At 38.6% G+C, this 24,033-nt stretch overlaps 2 protein-coding genes across 20 annotated transcripts in view; both read right to left on the bottom strand.

Annotated features, from left to right (window-relative positions):
* The window catches only part of IPO8 (importin 8), a 68,276-nt gene extending 61,803 nt beyond the window's left edge, over window positions 1-6,473 (bottom strand). Inside the window, exons 1-2 of one of the 2 annotated variants that reach the window (XM_082636927.1) lie at window positions 6,217-6,473; window positions 822-903 (exon numbers count right to left, since the gene is read on the bottom strand). In XM_082636927.1, the coding sequence (XP_082493053.1) occupies window positions 822-903; window positions 6,217-6,300 (166 nt within the window). In that variant the 5' untranslated portion in view covers window positions 6,301-6,473. The remainder of the gene's footprint in view (window positions 1-821; window positions 904-6,216) is intronic. The other variant, XM_082636928.1, reaches the window with a different exon arrangement.
* A 9,421-nt stretch (window positions 6,474-15,894) lies between these two features.
* CAPRIN2 (caprin family member 2) overlaps window positions 15,895-24,033 on the bottom strand; it is a 41,995-nt gene continuing 33,856 nt past the window's right edge. For 8 of the 18 annotated variants that reach the window (XM_082634754.1, XM_082634770.1, XM_082634765.1 and 5 more), the window contains 5 exons: window positions 22,220-22,388; window positions 20,680-20,862; window positions 19,872-19,972; window positions 17,997-18,060; window positions 15,895-16,819 (listed from right to left, as the gene is read on the bottom strand). In XM_082634754.1, the coding sequence (XP_082490880.1) occupies window positions 16,251-16,819; window positions 17,997-18,060; window positions 19,872-19,972; window positions 20,680-20,862; window positions 22,220-22,388 (1,086 nt within the window). In that variant the 3' untranslated portion in view covers window positions 15,895-16,250. Of the gene's footprint in view, window positions 16,864-17,996; window positions 18,061-19,871; window positions 19,973-20,679; window positions 20,863-22,219; window positions 22,389-24,033 lie in introns of all 18 variants that reach the window. The other 10 variants (XM_082634771.1, XM_082634756.1, XM_082634768.1 and 7 more) reach the window with 6 other exon arrangements.

The following is a 24,033-nucleotide window of genomic DNA, read 5'->3' as shown; positions in this document are numbered from 1 at the left end:
CACTCTAAGACTTTCTCCATTTTTTAACCTTCTGGGTTCTAATTACCAGTTCATTAAAAAAGCAAAAAGAAGAATAATACACAACATCAGGGAACTACCCTAAGATTCCACAGACTCAAAAGTAAGTTTCATGTTTATAACAAAATCCTGCTCCCCAATCATGTGGTTAAGAACACCTGTGCAGGGCTTCCCTGGTGGCGCAGTGGTTGAGAGTCCGCCTGCCAATGCAGGGGACATGGGTTCGTGCCCCAGTCCAGGAAGATCTCACATGTTGCAGAGCGGCTGGGCCCGTGAGCCATGGCCACTGAGCCTGCGCGTCCGGAGCCTGTGCTCCGCAACGGGAGAGGCCACAACAGTGAGAGGCCCGCGTACCACAAAAAAAAAAAAAAAAAAAAAAGAACACCTGTGCAAACCTTATCTCCATGATCTGATGCATGAATGGAACCAAATTAATATATACAAATTCATGGTCTTAATCTATGGGCCCAAAGGCAAGGCCACCAGGAATCATTAAAAATTAGGGAGATAAAGCTATTAAAACTGGGAAAGCTAAGAGGGAAAAATGGCAAGGTTAAAGAGAAAAGGAACTGTAGCTAGAAGCTAGAAAGGAGAAGAGGAAAGAAAAAGCTATGGGAGATTTAAGAGCTCAGTATGGACCTCTAAATTTCCAGGGAAAAAGAGAGTGAGTTTTCAAGCCATTAGAAATACTTCATGTGTGTTTCCTATGTTTTCAAAGAAAGCAGATATTTAGAAATGAAATAAAACGCTAGTCCTACTTTTACCCATAAATAAACTTATAAAGGATAAAAAAACCAACTCACCTGCCTGGCGTACTGGGAATTCCACATGGTCAGAGACTATAATCCGAAGTAAACTGGGGGCAAAATTGATAATCTTGTAAGACTGAAATTACAAAGAAATATTTTATAAAAAAATAGGGCAATATAAATGAATAACTGTTAGCATCTGTTCCTGAATACATTACTGTCCAAATAAAAGAAAAACTTTTAAAGTGAGAGAAACTCTCCAAAGCCAAATGCAGATTACTAAAATACTCCAAGTCAGAAAAATTTACTTAGAATAAATTGATGAATAAATGAGTAAGAACAATTTTATGTTTTTTGGACATATATTGTCAAAATGCTCTCCAGAAAGGGTGTAGCAATTTACACTCCCAAGAGTAGAATATGTGTGTGTTCATCTATCTAATATAGGGATTAGCATTATCATTCCTTCAAAACTTTTAAACCTTATTCATATTTTAAATTACATTTATTCTTGCTTGAATTTTTTTTCCTGTTTGTTGGCTATTTGGTTTCTTCTACAAATTCCTTTATCCCCTCACCCTTTTGTAAATGGAATATTTGTTTTATTTTTAATAAATTCTAGGAGCTATTTTATGAATTTAATCTCAAATTTTTATTTGACTTATACATTGCAAGTGTTTGTTTCCAGCTTATTTATGCTTCAATTTTGTTTACGGTATTTTTGACAAACAGGAAAACATGGGCTACAGAAAACAAGAGATCCAACACAGAAAATGGACAATGGCTGTGCATGAGCTATAGAGAGGAACCAGCCCAGACTGGAACAGTGTGCTTCACAAGACAGTGTTGAGAGCTGTCATCACCAGCTGCTCTCTGTTGCCAGAGCATCTTTTAAACTTAACAATGCCTAAGTGAGCCTGTGCTGATGAACTGCCTGCTGCCTGGGCCATTTCTCCCCATAGACGTGTTCTACTTTGACCTATTCCTGAGTTTGGCCATGGTAACTTTAGAAGCAAAAAAAAAAAGAGAGAGAGAGCAGCCTATTCCTTCTGATCATATACCCTCCAGATGTCTAGTACCTGGACCTAGTACCTGTCTAGTACAGGCCTGCCACATTCCCAGAGCTTACACTTGGCCTTGCCCACTGACATTCCCAGAAAAGACTCATACTCAGTGAGGCTAAAGCCAGACCATGACACAGAGTCTTTTCTCCTTACTTCCTCCCAGGAGCCTGGATCTATGGTGCATCCCTTTCAGTACACCACTAGGTTTATGCATACCACTCCATTTTTTAAATTTATCACCTTTCCTATTATTTGTTATAGCATTTATTAAGATAAATGTTCAGGGACTTCCCTGGTGGCACAGTGGTTAAGACTCCACGCTCCCAATGCCGGGGGCCAGGGTTCGATCCCTGGTCAGAGAATTAGATCCCACATGCATGCCGCAACTAAGAGTTCACATGCCACAACTAAGGAGCCTGTGTGCCACAACTAAGGAGCCCGCCTGCCACAACGAAGACCCGGTGCAACCAAATAAATACATATTAAAAAAAAAAGATAAATGTTTAACCAAAAATTTGGAGAAAACTGGCATCTTTAAAATATTGCTTCTTTCCATCCAGGAACATTATGCTTCCCAAGTCTTTCCATATCCTTCAGTAAAATTTTAAATTATCTTATAATTGCTCTTCCTTTCATCCTGTATAAACCTCGAAATCTTACATCTGTTGTATATAAAGTAAATTGAAACCACCAGAAATTTAAAGTAGTTTTTAAGAAAACAGATTTCTTTTAATAGCAGTTTACAGGAGTCAAAATTAAAACAGATTTAGCTCAGTCTCACCTTCTATATTTACATTCTTGTGAAATAACTCACATTTATAACTTTTGAGATACTGTAAGATCCTGTAGTGAATCAATGATTGAAACATATATATTGCTAGTTCTAATCTACATAGTTTACTTTTTATACGTAAGTACAAAATAACCTTTACACTTAGATTAATACTACTTATTTGGAAGTAGTTATAGTGGAGACTTTATTTCAACACTGTTGCCATTGTACACATTTTGGAACTCCTCTTTTTACAACTGGTTGACATTTCAGAGAACTTCTGCAACTTTTTGTCTTCTTTCAGCCTTGATTCAATCAACATTAATTTGACCAGCTAAGACATTCAGTGGTAAATTCAGATATATTCTCATACGGCTTTCCTTACAAATATTTATCCAATTTCCTTTTCTATCCTGGGCTTCAAGTTTCTAAAAAATAATAATACTATCTCTCAATGATTTCTTGAGGATTTTGGTTCATACCTGTGAAGTTTTCTGAAAATAAAGTTTCCTTGCTTAGCTAAATTCTGCATTTTATGAGAATTCATTTAAAGCAAAAAACCTGACGTTTTCCCACTCTGCCTCATTGCTCCCTCAACATTAACTTTTCCAGTCCTCCAACACTCCAAGTTGAAGGCCTTTACTGAATTTGCTTTTCCCTTTCTTCCTCTCCCAGTTCTTCATCTGGTTCACTTCTTCACCACAGGCTCCGGACGCGCAGGCTCAGCGGCCATGGCTCACGGGCCCACCCGCTCCGCGGTATGTGGGATCCTCCTGGACCGGGGCACGAACCCGTGTCCCCTGCATCGGCAGGCGGACTCTCAACCACTGCGCCACCAGGGAAGCCCCACAAACTCTCTTAAACGACAATAAAAATGATACATACAGATGCATGGAAAAGGAGAGATTCCAAAGCGTGGCAATGAAAGTAAATATCTTGATTTCCCTTTTGAAGCCATGATTTATTAAAAGAAGGCACCTTTCTGGATGAGTTACTGGAAAAAGATATCTACCCATTCCTACTTCCCTATGCTGCTGCTAAAGGGACTTTTGGGTTTAAAGACAATGATAAATGTGTACAGGATCCATTCTTAATATCCTCCAATAAAACTGAAAACACATTTTTCCAGAGAAACAGTATCAGATACAGCAGTCATCTTTCTGGTAACAGAAAGATGTTGGCTACAGAAAAATATAGTTCCAAATAAGAATTTATCCTTTGGGGCTTCCCTGTTGGCGCAGTGGTTGAGAGTCCGCCTGCCGATTCAGGGGACGCGGCTTCGTGCCCTGGTCCGGGAAGATCCCACATGCCGCGGAGCGGCTGGGCCCGTGAGCCATGGCCGCTGAGCCTGCGCGTCCGGAGCCTGTGCCCCGCAACGGGAGAGGCCACAGCAGTGAGAAGCCCGCGTACCACACACACACACAAAAAAAATCTAGGTGCAAAAGAATTTATCGTTTGGAACACAGGCCGTTATGTTCTGAAACTGCCTACTCTTCTAAATGGCAACTGACAAATCAATCAGTGCACTGTAGAAACTGCCCCTATTTCCTATGCAGAGAATATTTATCGTGGGGGGACCTAGACTAAAATATTAAATGAGCTGGACCCTAATCATTTATGGTAGATTACCCACCTGTTTATTCAACAAAAAAAGAGGTTACAGTGGTGGTAAAGGATAAAGCATACAAAATCCGACATTAAAACCATGTTTTACTAAAAGGTTATGTGACATGATACTTTGGTCTTCTACTTACAATTCAAAAAAATACTTAGAGCATATTACAATCCAAAGCATTATACTAAATATAAATGCTAAATGAGTGACATAGCAATAAGCTACTTTTAGAAGTTGCAGAGGAAATTGTGGTCTGTGATGAGTTGGGTGGATATGGGGCAGGGCACAGTGAGGTTGGAATGGATTTGGATTGAAATACCACGAAGAAAAGGGTAGAATTGGATCCTAAACGTCTCTTGCAGTTCTGTAGGCTTTCCTACCTACCTTTTCCACTTCTATAAGTTCAACTGCACTTACATGCTGATGACTCAGAAACAAAGCAAGGGTAGGCTAACAGAGGCAGGGTAGTACAACGTGATAGCAAAGACATAATCCCTGTCAACACTATCAGTATAACGTCTGGCCTCATTGTGAAGAGAAACAGGCTAACTCCCCTGTTCATACTGGTAGATTGCAAGTTCAGCTCTTGCTTTGTTCCTCCTAACCAATGCCTGGATTACTACTCTTCTAGCCAAGCAACATATAGTACTTTTACTCTGCAAAGCCTGGGACAGGTACTGACTTTAACTTTCCCCTATTCTGAGTGAGAATCCTTTTCTCTTTGAAGCACCAGTGCATTCCCTTTGGGCTTCAGTTCAGCTCAACCTTCCCTCCAGAGTCAGTGTCTTCACTCTCCCTCTTATCTCTTGGAAATCCTGGATTCACACTTACTCCACCCAGATTTTCCATTAAAATAATCCCTTTCAGAGATTCACAATGGATATGTGCACTTTAAAGTCAACTCCAACCAGGGAAAACCTAAGTGAACTCCTACAGAAACATTTACTTAGGACAGTCGTTCTCACACTTTAGAAAGCACAGAATCACCTAGCTAGCTAATTAAAACATAACTGGGCCCCATCCCCAGAGTTTCTAATTCTTTAAGTCTAGAGTGAAGCCCCATAATTTGCATTTCTAACAAGTTCCCAAACGATGTTGATGTTGCTTACCCTGGGCAACACTTTGAGAACCACTAATTTAGGTATATTCCTTTACATTTTAAGGATTACTGAAACCTCAGACAGCTGTCAATCTATCCCGGGGGTGGACCTTAATTCGTACTTTTTAGTGAGAGGTCTCTGATTCATTCTTACAGGTGAGGAGTAAAATACAAGCTAGAGTTTGCGATCATTAAATTTGGAAATGTCGGTAGTATCGCTGGAACATGGTCAAGGCTAGTTAGTAAGAATAGACGATGGGGGATGAAAGAAAGTCTCACACATTTTACCGTTTATAAGAAATCCCTACCATCACTTACTACTCGGCGAGTCTTTCGCAAAGCACTAACACCATAAAAATTGCCTGTTCTTCCCAGAGCACTCTCCCAACAGCATTTCTCCAACGCTCCAACAGAACTCTGCCAATCAGTGTCTAAACGGTCCTGCCAACCCCACAGAAGCAGGCGATGGGCAGGGTTTCCCACAGCAACACCTAAAAAGGGCTGGGTCTGCAGAAAAGCTGAACTCAGATTTGAATTTTAAGTGAATTTTCCCACCAAGTCAGCGTACTTAAGGAAAAGAAATCACATCCCGAAAACACTAGCAAAGCTTCTTTTTGCGGAGCAGGCAGGGTGAACAAACTGCACTGGGGAAGGAAAACGACATGAAAAGATGCAAAGGTGGCCAACAGGTGCGTGAGCCGTTGGGAAAAGATCCGGGGAGTGCGGCGCCACTGGACCCCGGGGCGGGGGCTGGGGCGAGGGTGGAACCGGCCGAGAGACGCGTCGGGGTCTGGGGCCCGGGGCCCGGGGCCCGGGGCCCGGGTGGGGGTGGAGATCAGGGGCGCCGAGGAGGGAGAGTCCGGCGAGCCGGCGGGGGGCGCCGCAGGCCTGCTCCTTACCTGGTTGAGTTCATTCTCAGCCGCAATCCGCAGCTTCGGGTCGATGGTGCCCTTCAGCGCCTGGATGATCCGGTTGAGGTCCATTTTCCCGGGCGGGGGCTCCGCGGCCCCCGGACCAGTAGGCCAGGCTGCAGCTTTAGTTTTTCTTTTGACCCTCTCAGCCTCCTCCTCCGCGACCCTTGCACTACCTCACTCCCCACCCCCCGCCACCGTCGCCACCTGCAGCCACTTGCTGCGCCACTCTGACTCCGCGCCCCCTGTCCTCCCTTTCAACCCCCAACAACTCGCTCTCCATTCACCCTTTTACGACAGCCGTTGGGAGGCGGGAGAAGTAAGAAGAGGAAGCGGCGCCTCCTTTACGGCGGCCTCTTCCCCCCGGGCGTGATGCTATGGCCGCCCCCGCTGGCGGCCACCATGCTACTGTACGGAAAGTAGTCTCGGCTTCTTTCCCGGAGGGAAACCGGTTTCACTGCCTCCGGCGGCAGTCTTGCTACCATACGGAAAAGAGCCTCCCGCCTCTTCGGAGATCCGGAAACGAGCTAGCTAGGTCTCTTTACAGCTACATCCAAATTAAGCATATATGGATGGCGTAGCACTTTTTGTTAGTCTGAGCACTCTTTGGGCATTACAACTGAGCCTGTTCCAGGGCAGACTTGTTGGGACCTTGAGATCATCTAGCCCACAGGAGAACCAGGCTCCCTCAGTCTGTGGGAGCCATCATTCTTTCATTCACTCATTCATTCACTGAACGGGGTTTTTTTGTTTTGTTTTTTCTTATTTATTTATTTTTGGCTGCGTTGGGTGGGCTCTAGGCACGCGGGCTCTAGAGCTCAGGCTCATTAGTTGTGGCGCTTGGGGCTTAGTTGCTCTGCGGCCTGTGGGGTCCTCCCAGACCAGGGCTCGAACCTGTGTCCCCTGCATTGGCAGGCGGATTCTTAACCACTGCACCGCCAGGGAAGTCCCTCACTGAACGTTTTTTAAACGTGTATTTTTGGGCCAGAGTACTACGATACTTAGGCACTACATTATAACAAAATGAATTCGATGCAGGTTACTATGTAGGAACTTACAATGTGATAGAAGAGACAAATGTAAACAGAAAAAATATACTTAGAAAGTAACTGTTCCAGATCAGAGAAACTAACTCTATGCCTGAGGGTTTCTGAAATATTTCCAGATCTTCTTAGAAAAGTAGTGAAAGACAAGAAAGGGTATACTGTCCCCACCCACTGTGGCCATATCTGGCCCCAAAATTTCAATGGCATAAAAATATTAAGGAGCTAGTTGTTCCTGAGGTTAACCCAGAAAAAGAGAGTTTAATTACATTTGGAAAGAAGATGGCTGTGGGCAAAATACATCTGAAGGGGTGTGATCTTTCCTGGAGCAGGTAATTAAGACAGATTGGTTCAGCTAACTGGGTTCAATCAAGAGGGTAGAAACTTTGTGGTGGAAAACTTAGCTGCCTGAAAGCTCTCCCCTCTACAGGGGCTGTAAATGGGACCACGCCCTTCAGCTGGGTGCAAAAGTGCCTAGCAATATGTCTCTGGTTGCTTCCAGTTTTTCCCATTCTCTACATTTCCATCAGAGTAGTGTTTCTTAAAGGTTAATACTGTCATGTCCCTTCCTTGATGATTTCCCATCAACTTCAAGATAAAATACAAACTCCTTAGCACTCCAAATTTTTATGAATCATAGTGCCTTTCATCTTCACACTATTTCTTTATCCCACTCTCTTGGACCACATGAATCTAAAATGCCTTGACCTCTGAAATCTTAACTCCAATATCCTCTTTTCAATTTAGGACCTTCTCTTCCATCGCTGTCTCCCTCAATAACTCTATAATGGTTTTCCAACTCAGTCACTTTTCAGCCCTTCCTTAGTCTATTCATTCATGACTACACCTCCTTCTCTGCTAATAAACTCCCAATTTAACTTCTCAAGTCTACCCTTGACCCACTGTGCAAACCGACACCACTACAAATGTGTTCTTTCCTTAGGCTCAACAATCCTTTTCCTTTCCTTTGCTCAGCACCACCTTCAGCATCTCAGCAACTGTTCCCACCCTCAAGACTCTTCTCAAACTCCCTACCTCTTTCCACAGAGCTCTGCAAAGATGAACAAAACCACTAGGTTCAAATCACTCAAACACAAATTAATCTGTTTACCCCTCTTTACTTCCTTGCCTCCAATCTGAACCCAGTCTTCTCCCATTTCCTCTGGGACCTTGCTCCATAAATCTCTATTCTATATATTATTCATTAAAATAAATTTTGAGTCTTATTACACACTTATGGTTGACAATTTGTAAAACTCTTTCCTATAGTTTCAACCTTTCTCTCCACTGATTCAACCTCAGCCTAAAAATATTTCCCCCAGTTAAAAAACAATCTTTTTCAGTAATGCTCACTAACTAACGTTCATTCTTTTCCAAGGAAGGGTCTTCATTCCTTGTCTCTACTTCCTTACTTCCTATTTGTGCTTCAGTCAGCTATTCCTAGGCTTCTGCCTTCATTTTCCCTACTGAAACTGCCAACAAAAAATGAACACGAATCCCTTAGTTGGTATCTAAGATATGTGCATTTGACCTATGCAAGAGACAGTTTTAGTTATCTTAAAACCTCTCTCTGGTATCTGACACTGTAATATATATATATATAAATATATATATATAGTTTTGCAAGATGTTACCATTGAAGGAAATTGGATAAAGGGTACACAGGACCCATCTGTATTATTTCTTACAACTACATGAGAATCTATAATTATCTCAAAAAATAAACTTTAACTTACAAAATATATAATTTAAGAAAGAGATGATGTTCCCATGAAAACTTTGTATGCTTTGAAAAGACTCAGTGAAGACAAGTTACCCAAAAATAATGCTGTCAAATTAGTGATGTCTGAGACAACAGGAAAACAAAAAAAAAAACAAACAAGCATCCGATTCTGCTCTTAGATTTCTTTGCAACTGTTTTAAAGTTGCTTTCCCTAATCTATATCTTTAACTTAGAAATGGCTCGTTGTTTATGAGTCCCTTTTTTTTACTACTATGCACAATATGAGAGGATGTCTATATTTATTAACACATTCACCTTGTTTAAGGTAGAATTTGAGCGAGCTGTATTGTCTTGTTGTAGTATCATGGTTTGCATACGGCTTACCACTCTGTGCCTGTTTCCTCATCTGCTCCCAAAAGCTACCGTGAAGACTATAAATGATATAAGTACATTGCCCATGGTACCTGCTCAATATTAACTATTATCATTGTATTCTATTAAGGAGAGAGGAGAGACCTTATTCAACCTTTGATAAATGAGACATCGTGAGGCAGTCTCACACTATGCCTGACACAAAATAAGCAATTAATAAGTAGTGAATAAATGAATGAATGTGAGAGAGATAATGGGTCTGAAACAGGATATGCACAGTAGGAATAAAGAAGGTAGGGCAGATATGAGACATTTCGCAGGTTGAAGCATCAGAAATTTGTGACTGATACACAAAGTAACAAAGGGAAGTCAAAAATGATTCTAGGGTATCTAGCTTTGATGACCTATGAGAAAATGGAAGGAGTATTATATTTTGGAGGGAAGATGAGTTTGTCTTTGGACATGTTGAACTAGGAGTGCTTATGGGTTATACAAGTGGAGATTTCCAGTGACCATCAGAAACTGACTTCTGGCTCTCACAGAAGAGCTAGGTGAGAAGGAGGAAGCTATGGCAGGGGGTTAGAGGAAGGAGAAAGGGATGGAGTTAAAGGACTGTGAGTCATCTGTGTATATAGGTTAGTTGACACCATAGAAATGGATGACATTATCCTAGAAATATAGCACAGAGGATAACTGGCATGATTACAGCTCAAATTACAGAAAGCAATTTTCACCCCCAGCACTGCCACTGTGGCCTTTTTTGAGATTTAACATTTCAGTCATCTAAATGGAATATCACACAGTTGTCCTCCCCATCTGTTGGCAGCAGCTCAACTGCTGGTCTGTGTTAGCAGGATTGAATCTAGTCCATACGGTAAAGACAAAATGGGAGTTAAAACCCAGTGCACAAAAGTCTCTACCTGTAAGTTTAATAATATATCTCTTAAACCACTTAAATGATCTGTAAGTGAATACAGTACGTTAATTTTGATTAAATGCCTCTACTTCAAAAGGGTCTATATTGGCAGAGCTCTACATCATAGCACCTGAAAAACAGGCAAGAGTATGTACATACATCTTATAAATGTAAGGTCTTCGGTATTTTGTTAGTATAATAAAGTCAATGGTATGGTAGTCTCCTTTAAACTGTCACATGTAACCAAAAGCCCTGAGTAGAGTTTTCTAAAAGAATGACAGACCTCTCAGTTAAAGCAGAATTTTTTAAAAACAAAAAATCAGTATAATAAGCTAAAGTAATAGGGGGTTAGGAAGTTTCTGACCAGAAGCCAGAAACTTCCATCTCCAAGAAACTAAAATGGTAGTAGTGGGCGGGAGGCATAGAAGCTAAAGAGAGTGGCATTAACTAAGACTGAAAATGAAATATGTACTTTCAAATCAGTTTTTTCCTCAAAATGTTCTGTTCCTTCATTTCCTCAGGCTTTCCACATTTCACATTGGAAAAGGAGTCATCTTGTTGATATTCAGGACATACAAGAAATGATAACTTATGACAGCCTTAACTGGGTCCAGTTTATCCAGTTCACAGTGTTTATTCTGCTCTAGTAAAGCTGAGTAGTACATCTAAAACATCAGTGTGCAAAACAGCAATGGAAAATACAGTGAAGGCAACCACACCTGAGAACTAAAGAAGAGCAAGAAGTACGGTAAGAAAGGTCGCGCTTGTATTTGGACTCAAAGCCTGGCTCAGGCACTACTGCTAGTCGTCTTAGAAAGTCAGTCTCCAAGAGTCCCAATTTTCTTATCCCCTAGAAAAGCATCTACCTCACCAGGACCATTGTGAAGATCAAATAAGATTACACAAATGAGAGTACTCTTTAAATTATGAAGTGAAATGCAAATATTAGTGAAAGGTGAAAGGTTTTTACAGTAACTCTTCCATGTGTTATCCCGGGCTTAATGATAATTAAAGCAGACCCTCAAGCTCTAGCCAAGGAAAGACAAAGCAGGGTAAGTACCATAGCAATCTACCATTTTATCTTTAAAATTTTTAACAAAAAGTAATATGTACATTTAAAGTTCTATAGTAATATGCAGAATGAAAAATACCTACTACAACCCCTTTTCCTTAAAGCCAACACTATCAAGTTTTGTATATACTACCAGGAAAAAAAATAATTCAAGGAATCACATATATGTGCTTTTAGGAATTTTTACACAAATGATATTTTGCACACACTGATCTATATTCTTCTGTTCTGACTTAACCAATTTCCTACTGAGGGGCATCTAGGTTGTTTCTCCAGTTTTTGCTGTTATAATTAATGCTATACACAATATCTCTATGCATGTACCTTGGCAGAATTCCAAAACTGCTTGTAAATTCCTAGCAGTGCAATTTCTGGGTTAGAAAGCATATACTTTCTCTCTCCAAAAAGTACTAATTTTATTACCATCTACACTATGAGTGCCCCTATTCCCACATGCTTGCCAAAATACGCACTTTAAGACTTTACATATGCTTACTGATTTTTTTTTTTTATAAGCACATATGAACTGTCTCTTCACTTCTGTGGCTCCTTTTTTGGGCCATCTTTTTCTTGATTTTCTCCCACTGCAGGCAGCCATTTGTCTTTTGACATTATGTCCCCTAACAAGTTTTAGGGGAATAAATTCTATGTGTCAAATTTATCCATCTTTTACGGCTTCTGGGTTTTGTGCCCCACTTAGAAAGCTCTTCCCTACTTCCACATTGGTGTTCTCCCCACAAAAATCATGCTACTACAAACCCCAAAATCAACAAGCCCCACCTCTGCATTCAAAGCTTCCAATCATATTTAGGTGCCACATTCTTAAATATCAACAGTCAACAAATAATCACAAGATTCTGAGCAAATATAACAATACAGATATGAGCCTAGGACAAACGAAGTACAGAAATAGACTACAGAGGGAAGAAAACTTTAAGAAAACCAACTATCCTTAGAATTAGACAATAGTGCAATCACAAGAATGGAATACACATGTAAGGAACATTCAAGATAACAGATGTGTACTTATAAATTTTAAACGTAGCAGAAATCTAAACTCTGTAAAAAGGTCAGAAGACAAAATCAAGGAAATCTTCCAGAAAGTGAAAACTTAGAAACAAGAGAAAAGATGAGATTAAATAACTTGTCCAAGGAGGTTTAGCTTCTGAATAGTAAGATTTCCAGATATAGAACAGAAAAAAACAGAAGTGTGATAGAAATCAGAGAAATAACTCAAGAGATTTGCTCTCAGCAGATGAAATGGATAAAATTGATATACTTGATGTGTCTGAACATTCATCTTTGTAGCCCGTGAGCCAGGTACAAATCAGATAGATAACCCACCTATTTGGGTTTTATGGTAAATTAAAACCCACCTAAATTAATGATTTATTTCAACATATAAGGCCCTTGAAATAAAATGAGTAAAAGAATAATGCTTGGGGCTTCCCTGGTGGCACAGTGGTTGAGAGTCCGCCTGCCAATGCAGGGGCCACGGATTCGTGCCCCGGTCTGGGAAGATCTCACATGCCGCGGAGCGGCTGGGCCCGTGAGCCATGGCCGCTGGGCCTGCGCGTCCGGAGCCTGTGCTCCACAACGGGAGAGGCCACAACAGTGAGAGGCCCGCGTACCACAAAAAAAAAAAAAAAAAAGAATAATGCTTAAGAAACTTACAATTAGTGAGCCTAAGGCCTCTTGATATTGATAATGGGTAACAATATTTTATCATCTGGCATTCAGCGTCTTGCACTGGTAGCAAGTGAGCTGTACCTATCACTTTGTCAACACTTGCCCAAAAGCTGAAAAATAAGGACAAAGGTATCAGCCTAATCATTAAAGTGGCAATTAAGAATACCCCTGAGTGGGCTTCCCTGGTGGCGCAGTGGTTGAGAGTCTGCCGGCCGATGCAGGGGACACGGGTTCATGCCCCGGTCCGGGAAGATCCCACATGCCGTGGAGCAGCTAGGCCTGTGAGCCATGGCCGCTGAGCCTGTGCATCTTGGAGCCTGTGCTCCACAACGGGAGAGGCCACAGCAGTGAGAGGCCCGCATACAGCAAAAAAAGAAAAAGAATACTTCTGAGATAACATTAGCACGTGGAGGACCTGGAGAGACAACTCAAAATTTTTTCATCAAAATGAAGTGTTTGCTGTGGGAGCAGAGTGGAATTCATATGGAAAGACTTTAACGTCTATATGCCAAGAATTATTTGGCATATAAAATACTTTATATGCCTTGTAAAATACATAAAATATCATCCTAGTTATCACAAGGATCACAACAGAACATCAGTCAATAAAGGAATAAAACTTTGCAAACAGGGAAGACTGAAGTATAAAAACGCAGTATGTGATGTCAAAGCACTGTAAAATTGTAGCTATTATGGAGTTTAGAAAGTTTCCATTTAAAAATGGAATGGTTGACAAGAAAGATACTTGGTATGGGAGGCAAGTGAGCAAACCTCTCAAAATTATTTCCTGCTTTAAATACCTGCATTTACTCACTAAATAACTTTAGAGGAGGTAAGAGTCAGTTGCTCACAATTCTTAAGGAAGAATTCATTTAACAAAAGACTAAAAGATTTAAAGTGAAAGGAAACTCAGAGGTGAATTTATAGAAAATCTATCTATAGAAAATAGAAAAACTTACCTTATCTCCACCTCCAGTAAGACAACTAAGAATCTATATATTCAGAGATACATAGTAATTTTATGGAATGCCTTTCCACTTCAGTCATAGCTACAAGATCCTCTCAGTAAAATATAAGTTCCTTATTCAAGGTCCCTAAATGTGCTTTACCTATGGATCCCCATTACATCTCTTGCAAAGGTATCTAAAATCTGCATGTGTACATCTTTCTGTAAAGACATCTGGACTTTTACTAAAAGCTTCCAGAAGAACTGTGTCTTCAAAAGTTACACTGCTTCAGAATGAAAGATCTTGTCCATTCATTCCTTAAGTCTAAGAATAATTTTCGAGTTTATTGTCTTTACACTTAGAGAAATAGTATTTCATTTAAAATACTCTCCTAAAACATGAGTTTATCATGAGGGGATACTCTAGTTAATGAATCTCTTCTTGTTGGACACTTACCTTAAAAAATATAAAGAGTCATTCACAATATTTTTTCAATAAATGTCGATCATGTGCAGGACAAAAGACTAAGCTGAAGACCCTAATGCAGAAAACAGTGGCTAAAAAAGACTAAGGCCTCATTGAACTTGATCAACAACTGTTCTTAAACATCAAGTTTTCCCCTCAAGCATTTCATCATATTTCTGCTTTCCTGCATACTTTTCACTTTGTGTTCTGGACATAAAAGCCATGAACTAATTTATTTAACTGGAATACTAATATCCCTAACTCACAAAGTACTTACCATGAATTGAAAAAGTTCTGTTAAATAGTGAATCACATTACATCCTCTGTCTTGAGAGCACTGTACTAACACTTAACACCACAGAATTAAACATGGCTTAAGGATTTAATTGCTGAACCCACACCTAGCTCAAAAATATTAACCATAATAATTTAATGCTCTTACATCTTCCTGAGATTATTTAACAACACAGAGTGAGCAGAGGATCAAAACAAGAACTTTCTGTCTCAGTAAGTGACTTGCTTGGTTGCAGGCTAAGAATGCCCTTTCTCCAACCCTTAATAAACTCTGGAATATTCAATCAAAATGTTTATTTTGAATTACTATTCTTTAAAGTAATTGAGAAACATATTATTAAGTTCTTAGTAGTAAGAATCATATACAAACTTAAATTGAGACATGAGGATGTATGTCTAGAATGGATACTAAACTCTGGCATTGCCTGATACACTGCATACAAGACAGTATATACACACACAGCACCCTAAAATATTCCGAATGAGAAAAACACAATTACAGCATCTAACATTTATTAAATGCTTATGTGCCAGGCACTGTGTAAAGCCTTTTAGATAAATTCTTAGTTGAACTTCACAACTGCCCTAAGGCTGTTCTATCATGCCCATTTTGCATTTCAGGAAATGGTCTTTAAAAAAATCTTTGAGGTATAATAACTTGCCCAAGATCAGTTACTAAGTGGCAAAATCAGCACTCAAATACAGCATTGCCTGACCACAGACCTATGCTTTTTGATGACTAAATATTTTACCTACTCAAATTAAGAATCCACTAGAAAGCATAAGCCTTACTGATGGTGGACCAGTAGTATTACCCATGTATTGCGTACTCTATCTTGTATTATTATTCATATAGTAGGTACTTGAAGATAGCTAACTAAAGGATAAAACACCCTACTGCAAAACAGCTTCAAGGAGAATACGTGATTTGGCCAGTGGAAAACAGATGAAATCTTTTGATGGATGATATGTATAACAACAGATAAAAGTAACTCTAAAAGGAGCTGTTATATATAAAAGGCTTATTTTAAAATAACAGTATGAACCCACGAATAGATTCCCATTCAAGAGTTACCAGTGTGAACACTAAAAATTAAACATTTTGCTTCTTAACTAAATGTTTAATCAAGTAAGAACACTGAAGGTGCATGTAACTTTTTTATTGAGGCACAACAAGGCATTATAACTTGCCTGAACTTGAGGCAGTTAGTTTAGTAAGCTGAACGTTAATACAGTTAAGGATTAAGTGCAAACAATATACATTCACAGCTTGACTAGCGAGGCTACATCACAATTTATAAAGTGCCAGATTAGTGCTAATTGTCATTCAGCTTGAAATTTTTCACCATGGGGAGGAAAACAAAAAAGTAAGGACCTCCTCCTTCCTCTAGGAATGAAAACATTTTCCTAAACCAATCTGTCAGAAGGGCAAGGACTACTTTTCCTTTATTCCCACTAATCAGAACACCATATCCTTTTATTGTCAATTCTGTACTGACTTTCAATCTTGGTAAAGAAGATAGCCTGAAAACGTAGAATATTTCCAACTACTTCCATAAATTGCTCCTCTGTGCAAACGTAACCATATCTGGTCTCCCTGGAAGAGCTGAAGAATTGCATGATTGCTAGCAGTTTCATGGTCTGGAGCACCATCATTGGCATAGGCAGATACCAAGACCTCTTCATTCTTCATGAGGTTGACATACAGTGGCACATTCACTGCCAGCTTTAGCATGTGAAAAATGAAAACATAAGTGCCATTCACTGGGCAATTAAATCTACCAAGCTGAAGATCAAAAGTTTCTCCCAAGTTGTTCAGAAGAAGATCAAACACAATAGGTTGGTCTAAAGTTCCAGGGGCAAGATTGGAGGTTCTGGCTGCTGAGAAGGCAACTCGCATCTGCTGAGGCAGGGGATACACGTGTACTGGCAGTATGGTGGCTGCTGGGTTTGTCACTGGCACATCCACAGGGGTCATGCTACGGGAGTCTCCTTGTCCAGAGTCACCACTGTTAAAGGTTTCGTTGTCTCTTTCTGGGCTGCTCACCTGAGAAGAATCACTCCACCCTGCTGTTTTATTAGCAACAGTGAGTTTCTCATAATGAAGCAGTTAGCTTTGAACACAATATTTAACATTAGTCGGCTACTGAAATACAGATAAAAATACATTTTATAGTAAATTTTTTTTAAAAAGCAATAAAGTATAGCTACAGTATACTCTTCTAGATTTCTCTGACAATAGGCTTTTCTACTACTATTCTAAAAGCCAGAAAGGACCTGGATGATTCTGTCCAGCAACCTCATTTTTTTTTAATATTAAAAAAATGAGGCCCCCAAAGGTTGGATAACTTAACAGTAATTATGGTTAGCAGAGTCTAAAACCCAGGTGTGAACACTCTTTAATTCTCTACCTTTCTCCCATAATTCTGAGTTCTTAATTCCTTAGTGATAAATCTACTCTAAGTATCTAACGGAGAAGGACTCAAGAAAACTGAGATTACATAAAAGTAGCAACTTCTGGAACTACTAGCCTACTAGACATTCAAACATATTTTGTTATGGTACTAAGCCCCATAATAAATGCTTGTTCTTTATTTCTAAGTTAATGTGGTATCATAAAATTTTAATGTTTTCAGTATTGTACAAAAACACTGCTCAGATAGAAGGCAAAGATAATGTGAATAGTGGCTACCTTCTTAAAAGGAAAAGTTTCTCTTTTCTTGTGAATAGTGGCTACTTTCTTAAAAGGAAAAGTTTCTCTTTTCTTGTGACAAAGTTAATCTTCAGTAATTCTTGATTTTCTCAGTTACACTGAACCTTCACATTTTAAGAAGTATTAAAAGTATCCTGCTTTTGTTCAAGTCATTGTGTCTTAATTGTTGTTTATTCCTATCTATCAATGTACTAAGGAGCACTAGAGTATCTAAAAGTGCCCATTATTCCAAAACCACCGTCCTGAAATATCACCTGAAACTATATCAAGTCAGCATAGTGAATATGTATTGAAGGTTAAATTATGCTCTGGTGTCAAGCAAATTTAAAACACACACACACTTAAATTGACAAATGATTTCCACAGCCTTTCTAGTAGTCTAATATCTCCCTCAGATCTTCAGTACAACATTTAAGCAAACTGAAAACCTCAAAAGATAAATGCTAATACACTTTGGGGAGAACTTGACAAAGGATGAAGAAAGATCTAGAGGTATGTTTTGGGTAAATAAACTCCTCAATTAATTATCCTTACCTCTCGAATTTGCCCGAGGACCACTAGATGTTCCTCCTCGCTTGTAACACTGCTGGAAATTATCCTAAAATGGACACATAATATTTACCTTAGCACCAAAAATGCAAAACAGTCATTAGTTATTATTGGCAGATAAATTTGTAAGACTAAGTCCTCCTAGCCCTTGATCTAGCCTTCTCCAGCAACCAAAGGGGCTCAGTTGACACCAAGAAAAACAAATAAAGCAAGAGTCACAGTAGCAATGTTTGCTTCATCAGTTAATTAACTTGACAAATTAGATATGTTAATGCTTGCAAAAACAAGAAAGCATTTAGAGAACACTACATAAAAGACACAATGCTAGGTAATGAGGGAAATTCAGAAATATGTCCTGGTCCTCTGTGCCTCATCTCAATACAAAAGGAGATGATAAAGCAAAAATACAGACAGTTTCAGTCTTGCTCTATTTATAAACCAAAGGGTGAAGACAATTACAAACTATGTTAGGGTTTGGTTTTGTTTTGACAGGGAAATTGATAAGAATTTAATGTATGAACATATTATTGCCTGGAATCTTTAAGAAAAAATGTTCACGAGGCAACATTTCAAACTGACTCCCAAGTATGGTGAAAGTCAGCCCCCATGCAAGTCATGAAAAGAATAATTAATGGTGTAATCAGATTAATATCAATACATGTAATAAAAAATTTAAACAGGACGAGAATGTATACAGTAAAAAGAATAATAAATTTTCCTACCCCAAACGCCTAATCCTCTTCCCAACAGCACTACTATAATTGATATCTTATGTTTCCTCAGGAAGAAATTTAAAGCAGCACACAAAAATACTAGAATACTGGTATTAAGAACAGATAGCTCCATTACTGAAAGACCGCATTAATCAAAGTTTTCCCTGCACACACAGTACGTGACAATCAAGTAATAACAGTTAATATTTGCATCCTTGATATATGCAAAGCACTTATGTATGTATATGACTTCATTTAATCCTCAGAATCTCTCATAGTGTAATCCCCAACACTTCAGAGTAAGATAAGTAACTCAAACAGATGAGTCTTCACCTAACAGATAAGGAACTAAAGCTCAGAAAGTTTACGTAACAGGCCCAAGGTCACACAAAGAGGAAACTGGTGAGATCAGGGGTCAAACCCAAGTCATTTAGGTGACCTGGTGTGTTCTTCAATATTGCCTCTGTATAGACATCTATCTTACCTCACGTAACCATGAGGTCCTTTGTATATTAACAACAGAACTCAGTAAAATACCATATACATACTTAAAGGCTTGTAAAACTTCAAAACTGAAAATGCTAATGTAGTATAAATTCATATACATATATGACCAACGACAGGGAGTTCCCAAGGGCTGTTCAAGTGGAATGTCTACCATCGTCCTATCAGTCTTTTATCATATATAGTAAAGAAAATCTGCTGAACTAGTCAATCAAGAATAAACCAAAAAAATCAAACTGACAAAAAAGGACTTTCCTATACTTGATATCTAAAAAAGTTAAACTGAAGGCAAAATAGTAAAGACCATGGGCTCTGGAGTTAAAAAGAAACCTGCATCTAATCTTAGTTCTATCATTTACTTGCTGAGTGACCTTAGATAAGTTACTTGTTTCTGAACCCCAGTTTCCCTTATAGGATGACGGAGTAAATGAGTTAATGCAAACTTAATAAAGTCCTTAAGACCTCCTAAGTTCCATGTGACAGGCAGTTGTCATGTACCCTACTTGGGTTATTAGAAAAGCTTCCAGATCCACTCTCCATAGTTACAAGAGTGTCTTTACAAAACAAATTACGACTCTACTATAGTTTAGTCACCAGCTTCACGTCAATTGTACTATTGTTCAGTTATAACAATTATTCTTACCCTTTGGGAATAAGGTGTTCCAGGATACTCTCTAGCTTGGAACTGTAGCTGGCTATAATTTCCATTGGAAATTGAAGGAGGTCCTCTATAGGTATCAAAACCTAATAAATAAACAACTTACATAAAATTATGGGCAAAATTACACTAAACTTATAAATAGTCTGTTCTATACCACTTGGAAAGTTAAATTGATCCTATAAAGCCATCATTAGATTTATGCCTTCTTTAAGCAAACTCCATAATACTGTTTCCACAATAAAACACACATTTATAAAAATATCACAGACTTCAAACAAGCAAACTGTGGAAATTTACTATTGCTGGGATGCAGGTGGGGTTGGGAAAGGATGGTGGTTAAGGCCTTGGTCTAGAGTACTTCTGCTAATACCAGCAGTGACTAGAATACTTGGAACCATATCTAACTTAAAAGCGTATCACTATTATTGTCTCAAAGTTTTCATCTGTGGTATACTCTGATAACTAGGAAATGGGCGCTGTCTTAAATATGACATGTTTTGAGCCAGCCAAGTCAATTAACAGAAAAAAGAAATTCTTCAAATATGAAAACCAAAATTCATCCCTGAAAAAAAACCAAAATGCTCAACCTTTCACTTCAGTAAGTCACAGGATCGATCTGTTTTTCATTCAAAGAGTTCCTCTGTTATAGACAACAGACATATTAGAAACACCATATTTTGCAGAAACAGGGAATTCTCTACTACATTATAAATGGAAACCACAAAAAGGAACAAGGTAAAGTAAAAACAGTTTGAGTCAAGTAAACATACAAATTTTATTCAGAGCATACCTTTATAACCACCAGGGGACCGATACGAATTGGTTAGTAATCTCCCACCACGAGTACATCCTCTAACAGATCCCCGGCTATTGACAAATGGTTGAGAGGGTCTGGGAAATACATTCGTCTGTGCTGGGTAAAAGGCAAGGCTACCATTGCTTACTTGAATAGTTCCATCAGGATAACTTGCTGCTTAAGGAAACAGTTTTAGAGTCCAAGAGTTAAATGGTAATAAAAGTTTAATATTCGTTATACTTAGAAGTCAGTGTATATCAAAACCTTTAATACAACTTTGTCCCTTTTTTAAAAAAACAGATGCTATAGGTATGTATGTGTATATATAGAGAAAGACACAGATATCTCTCTATATATATATATTTAAGTAATAAAATATATTCAGCCTTAGAAAGGAAGAAAATTCTGACACATTCTACAATACAACATGGATGAACCTTGAAGACATTATGGTGTTACAAAAGGACAAATACTCTATGATTCCACTTATATAAGTTAAGTATTTAGAGCAGTCAAATTCATAGAGTAGGATGCTGGTTGCCAGGGATTACAGGAAAAGGGAAATGGGGAGTTAGTGTTAAATGGGGAAGATGAAAAATTCCTAGAGATGAATGGTGGTGATGGCTGCACAACAACCTGGATGTACTTAATGCCATAAAACCTGTACACTTAAAAATGTTTAAAATGATGAATTTTATGTTACGTATATTTTACCACAATTAAAGGAAAAAAACAGGCTAAATATGCCAGATCGAGGAGTAAAAGAAAATGAACTCTTATTAATACTGTAATTGAAAAGGAATATGACAAAAAGTATCCTTTATGTAAATCACCTGCCCTATGTTTTCACAGTACAGGTGAGAAGAGCATGAGGTCATTTGTGGCTAGGTCCAGGGATTTACATTTACTACCTCTTGTGATTAACCAAGCAATTTGTTTGCTCCAGCTTAAGTTTTAGAAAACCCAATAGGGGCCTGAAATACCAACACTAAAAATCTACAAGTGCTTCTTAAATTGGGAAATAACTACAAAGTTGCTATTCTTTCATGTACGTATTAGAATAGCATGAACGATCAAAAGTGTCTCCCATCTCTAAGCAAAGAGTAGAATAAGCATACTAAATTATATCCTCACATTAATCAATGCTTTATTACAAGAGGGAAGAAAAAAGGCCAGATAGCCATCTGTGCTAACACGGAGTTAACAGAATGGTTTCAAAACCTTCATAAAAGCAGCTGGATAGTGCCTCATGCACCTCTACCACTGTTGATGGTAATCAAAGCAATCAGATTTAAAAATAAAAGCCTACTTCATGGTTAAATCAACCATCTAAGTTCTACCTCTACAAAAGTTAAAAGTAATAAGTGAACTAACTAAAGAGATGAAAAAGCATTAAGTGTTTCTCAATACTTGAACATGTGAAAAGATAAGGCTTACTAGTCAAGAAAGAACCTCTCAAGTGTCACTACAGACTTGCTTTCCATTTAATTAGCTCTCATCTAAGTCTTCAAAATATGATACACAAAGATCTTACCAGTCTCTTGAGAAAGGACAGTTTGTTCTACGTGTATAGCTGGCAGTTGGCACTGGGGTGGTGTCTGTGTACTTGCTGTAGTAAAACTTTGATTGTAGCCAGGTGAATAAGGGGATTCTTTTATTTCTTGTTCTTTACGTGGAGGCAGAGGTGCATTAACATTAAATACCTTAAAAGACAGGGTACACTGAGTCATTTGTGAAGTTTTATAGAAAACAATTAAAGGTGACATTCAGCAAAACTCTGCAACATTCAAAAACTTCTATTTGATGGGCAAAGGACTTGAATAGACATTTCTTCAAAGAAGATAAATGGCCAATAAGCACATGAAAAGATGCACAACATCATTAGTCATTAGACAAATATAAATCAAAACCACAATGAGATTCCACTTCATACCCATTAGGATGGCTATTACTTAAAAAAAAAAAAAAAAGAAAATCTAAGTATTGCTGAGGGTGTGGTACAGTTGCCACCCTCGTGCAGTGCTGGTGGGAATGTAAAATGGTGCAGCCACTGCAGAAAATAGTACAGCAGTTCTTCAAAAAGCTAAATGCAGAATTCCCATTTACCAAGTAGAATTACCAAGTAGAATATGATCCAGCAATTCCACTTCTAGGCATATGCCCAAAAGAACTGAAAGCAGAGGCTCAAATATTTGTACACCAATGTTCATGGCATTATTCAAAATAGCCAAAAGATGGAAACAACCCAAGTGTCCATCAGCAGATGAATGGATAAACAGAATGTGGTACATACATACAATGGAATGTTATTTCACCATAAAAAAGAATGAAATTCTGATCCATGCTACAACATGGATGAACCTTGAAAATTCTGTGCTAACTGAAATAAGCCAGATATAAAAGGACAAATACTGTGATTCCACTTATATGAGGTACCTAAGAATAGGTAAATTCAGAGAGACAAAGTAGAATAGAAGTTACCAGGGGCAAGGACGGGGGAGGGGATGATGAAAAAGTTCTGGAAATAGATAGTGGTGATGGCTGTACAACACTGTGGATGTACTTAATGCCGTTGAATTATACATTTAAATACAGTTAAAACAGTAAACTTTATGTTTATGCATATTTTACCACAGTAAAAAAAACAAATTTCTATTTGATTTCTGACAGAAGTTAAACCAAGTACAAAAATTAACTCTCCTGCTATTACATTATAATAATGCTTACTGAGAATGAAAGCTATATAGGGGAAAAGGGTACTTTTTCAGAAACTGAAAACGAATGAAAAAATATGCCATTTACTGAATTTCTACCATGTAGCAGGCAATGATCTGTCCAGACTCTGGTAATCATCTATAATACAGCACTTCTGTTACTCTCTAGCCGCCTTATCCTGCTCCATTTTTCCTCACTACACATAGCATCTGATATAATATATATATGAATATTTTTCTCTCTAGCCCTCCCACCTCCGTAATAAAGTATAAGCTTCTTAAGCACAAATACCTGTCTATTCTCCATTGTTACAACCCCTAAGAACAGTGCCTGGCTTCATAACTACCTGTTTATTGAATAAATGAGTAAGCAAACAAATAAGAACCAATTTATACTGGATAGAATCCAAACAGGTAGAGAAGACAGATTGGCATGAGCAAAAAGGTATTGTGATGCAATGTGGCACCCTGCATGGGATCCTGGCAAAGAAAAAGAACACTGGTGGAAAAACTAGGGAAATCCAGATAAAGTCTGAAGTTTCACTTAAAAAACATAAAAATAAAGTAGGATAAGTGCTATTAAAAATTTCCAGGGCTTCCCTGGTGGCGCAGTGGTTGAGAGTCTGCCTGCCGA

The sequence above is a fragment of the Mesoplodon mirus genome, assembly GCF_964341445.2.
Source record: "Mesoplodon mirus genome assembly, chromosome: 11".
In the NCBI taxonomy this organism is placed as follows: Eukaryota; Metazoa; Chordata; class Mammalia; order Artiodactyla; family Ziphiidae; genus Mesoplodon; species Mesoplodon mirus.
This window is presented reverse-complemented; position numbering and strand designations above follow the sequence as displayed.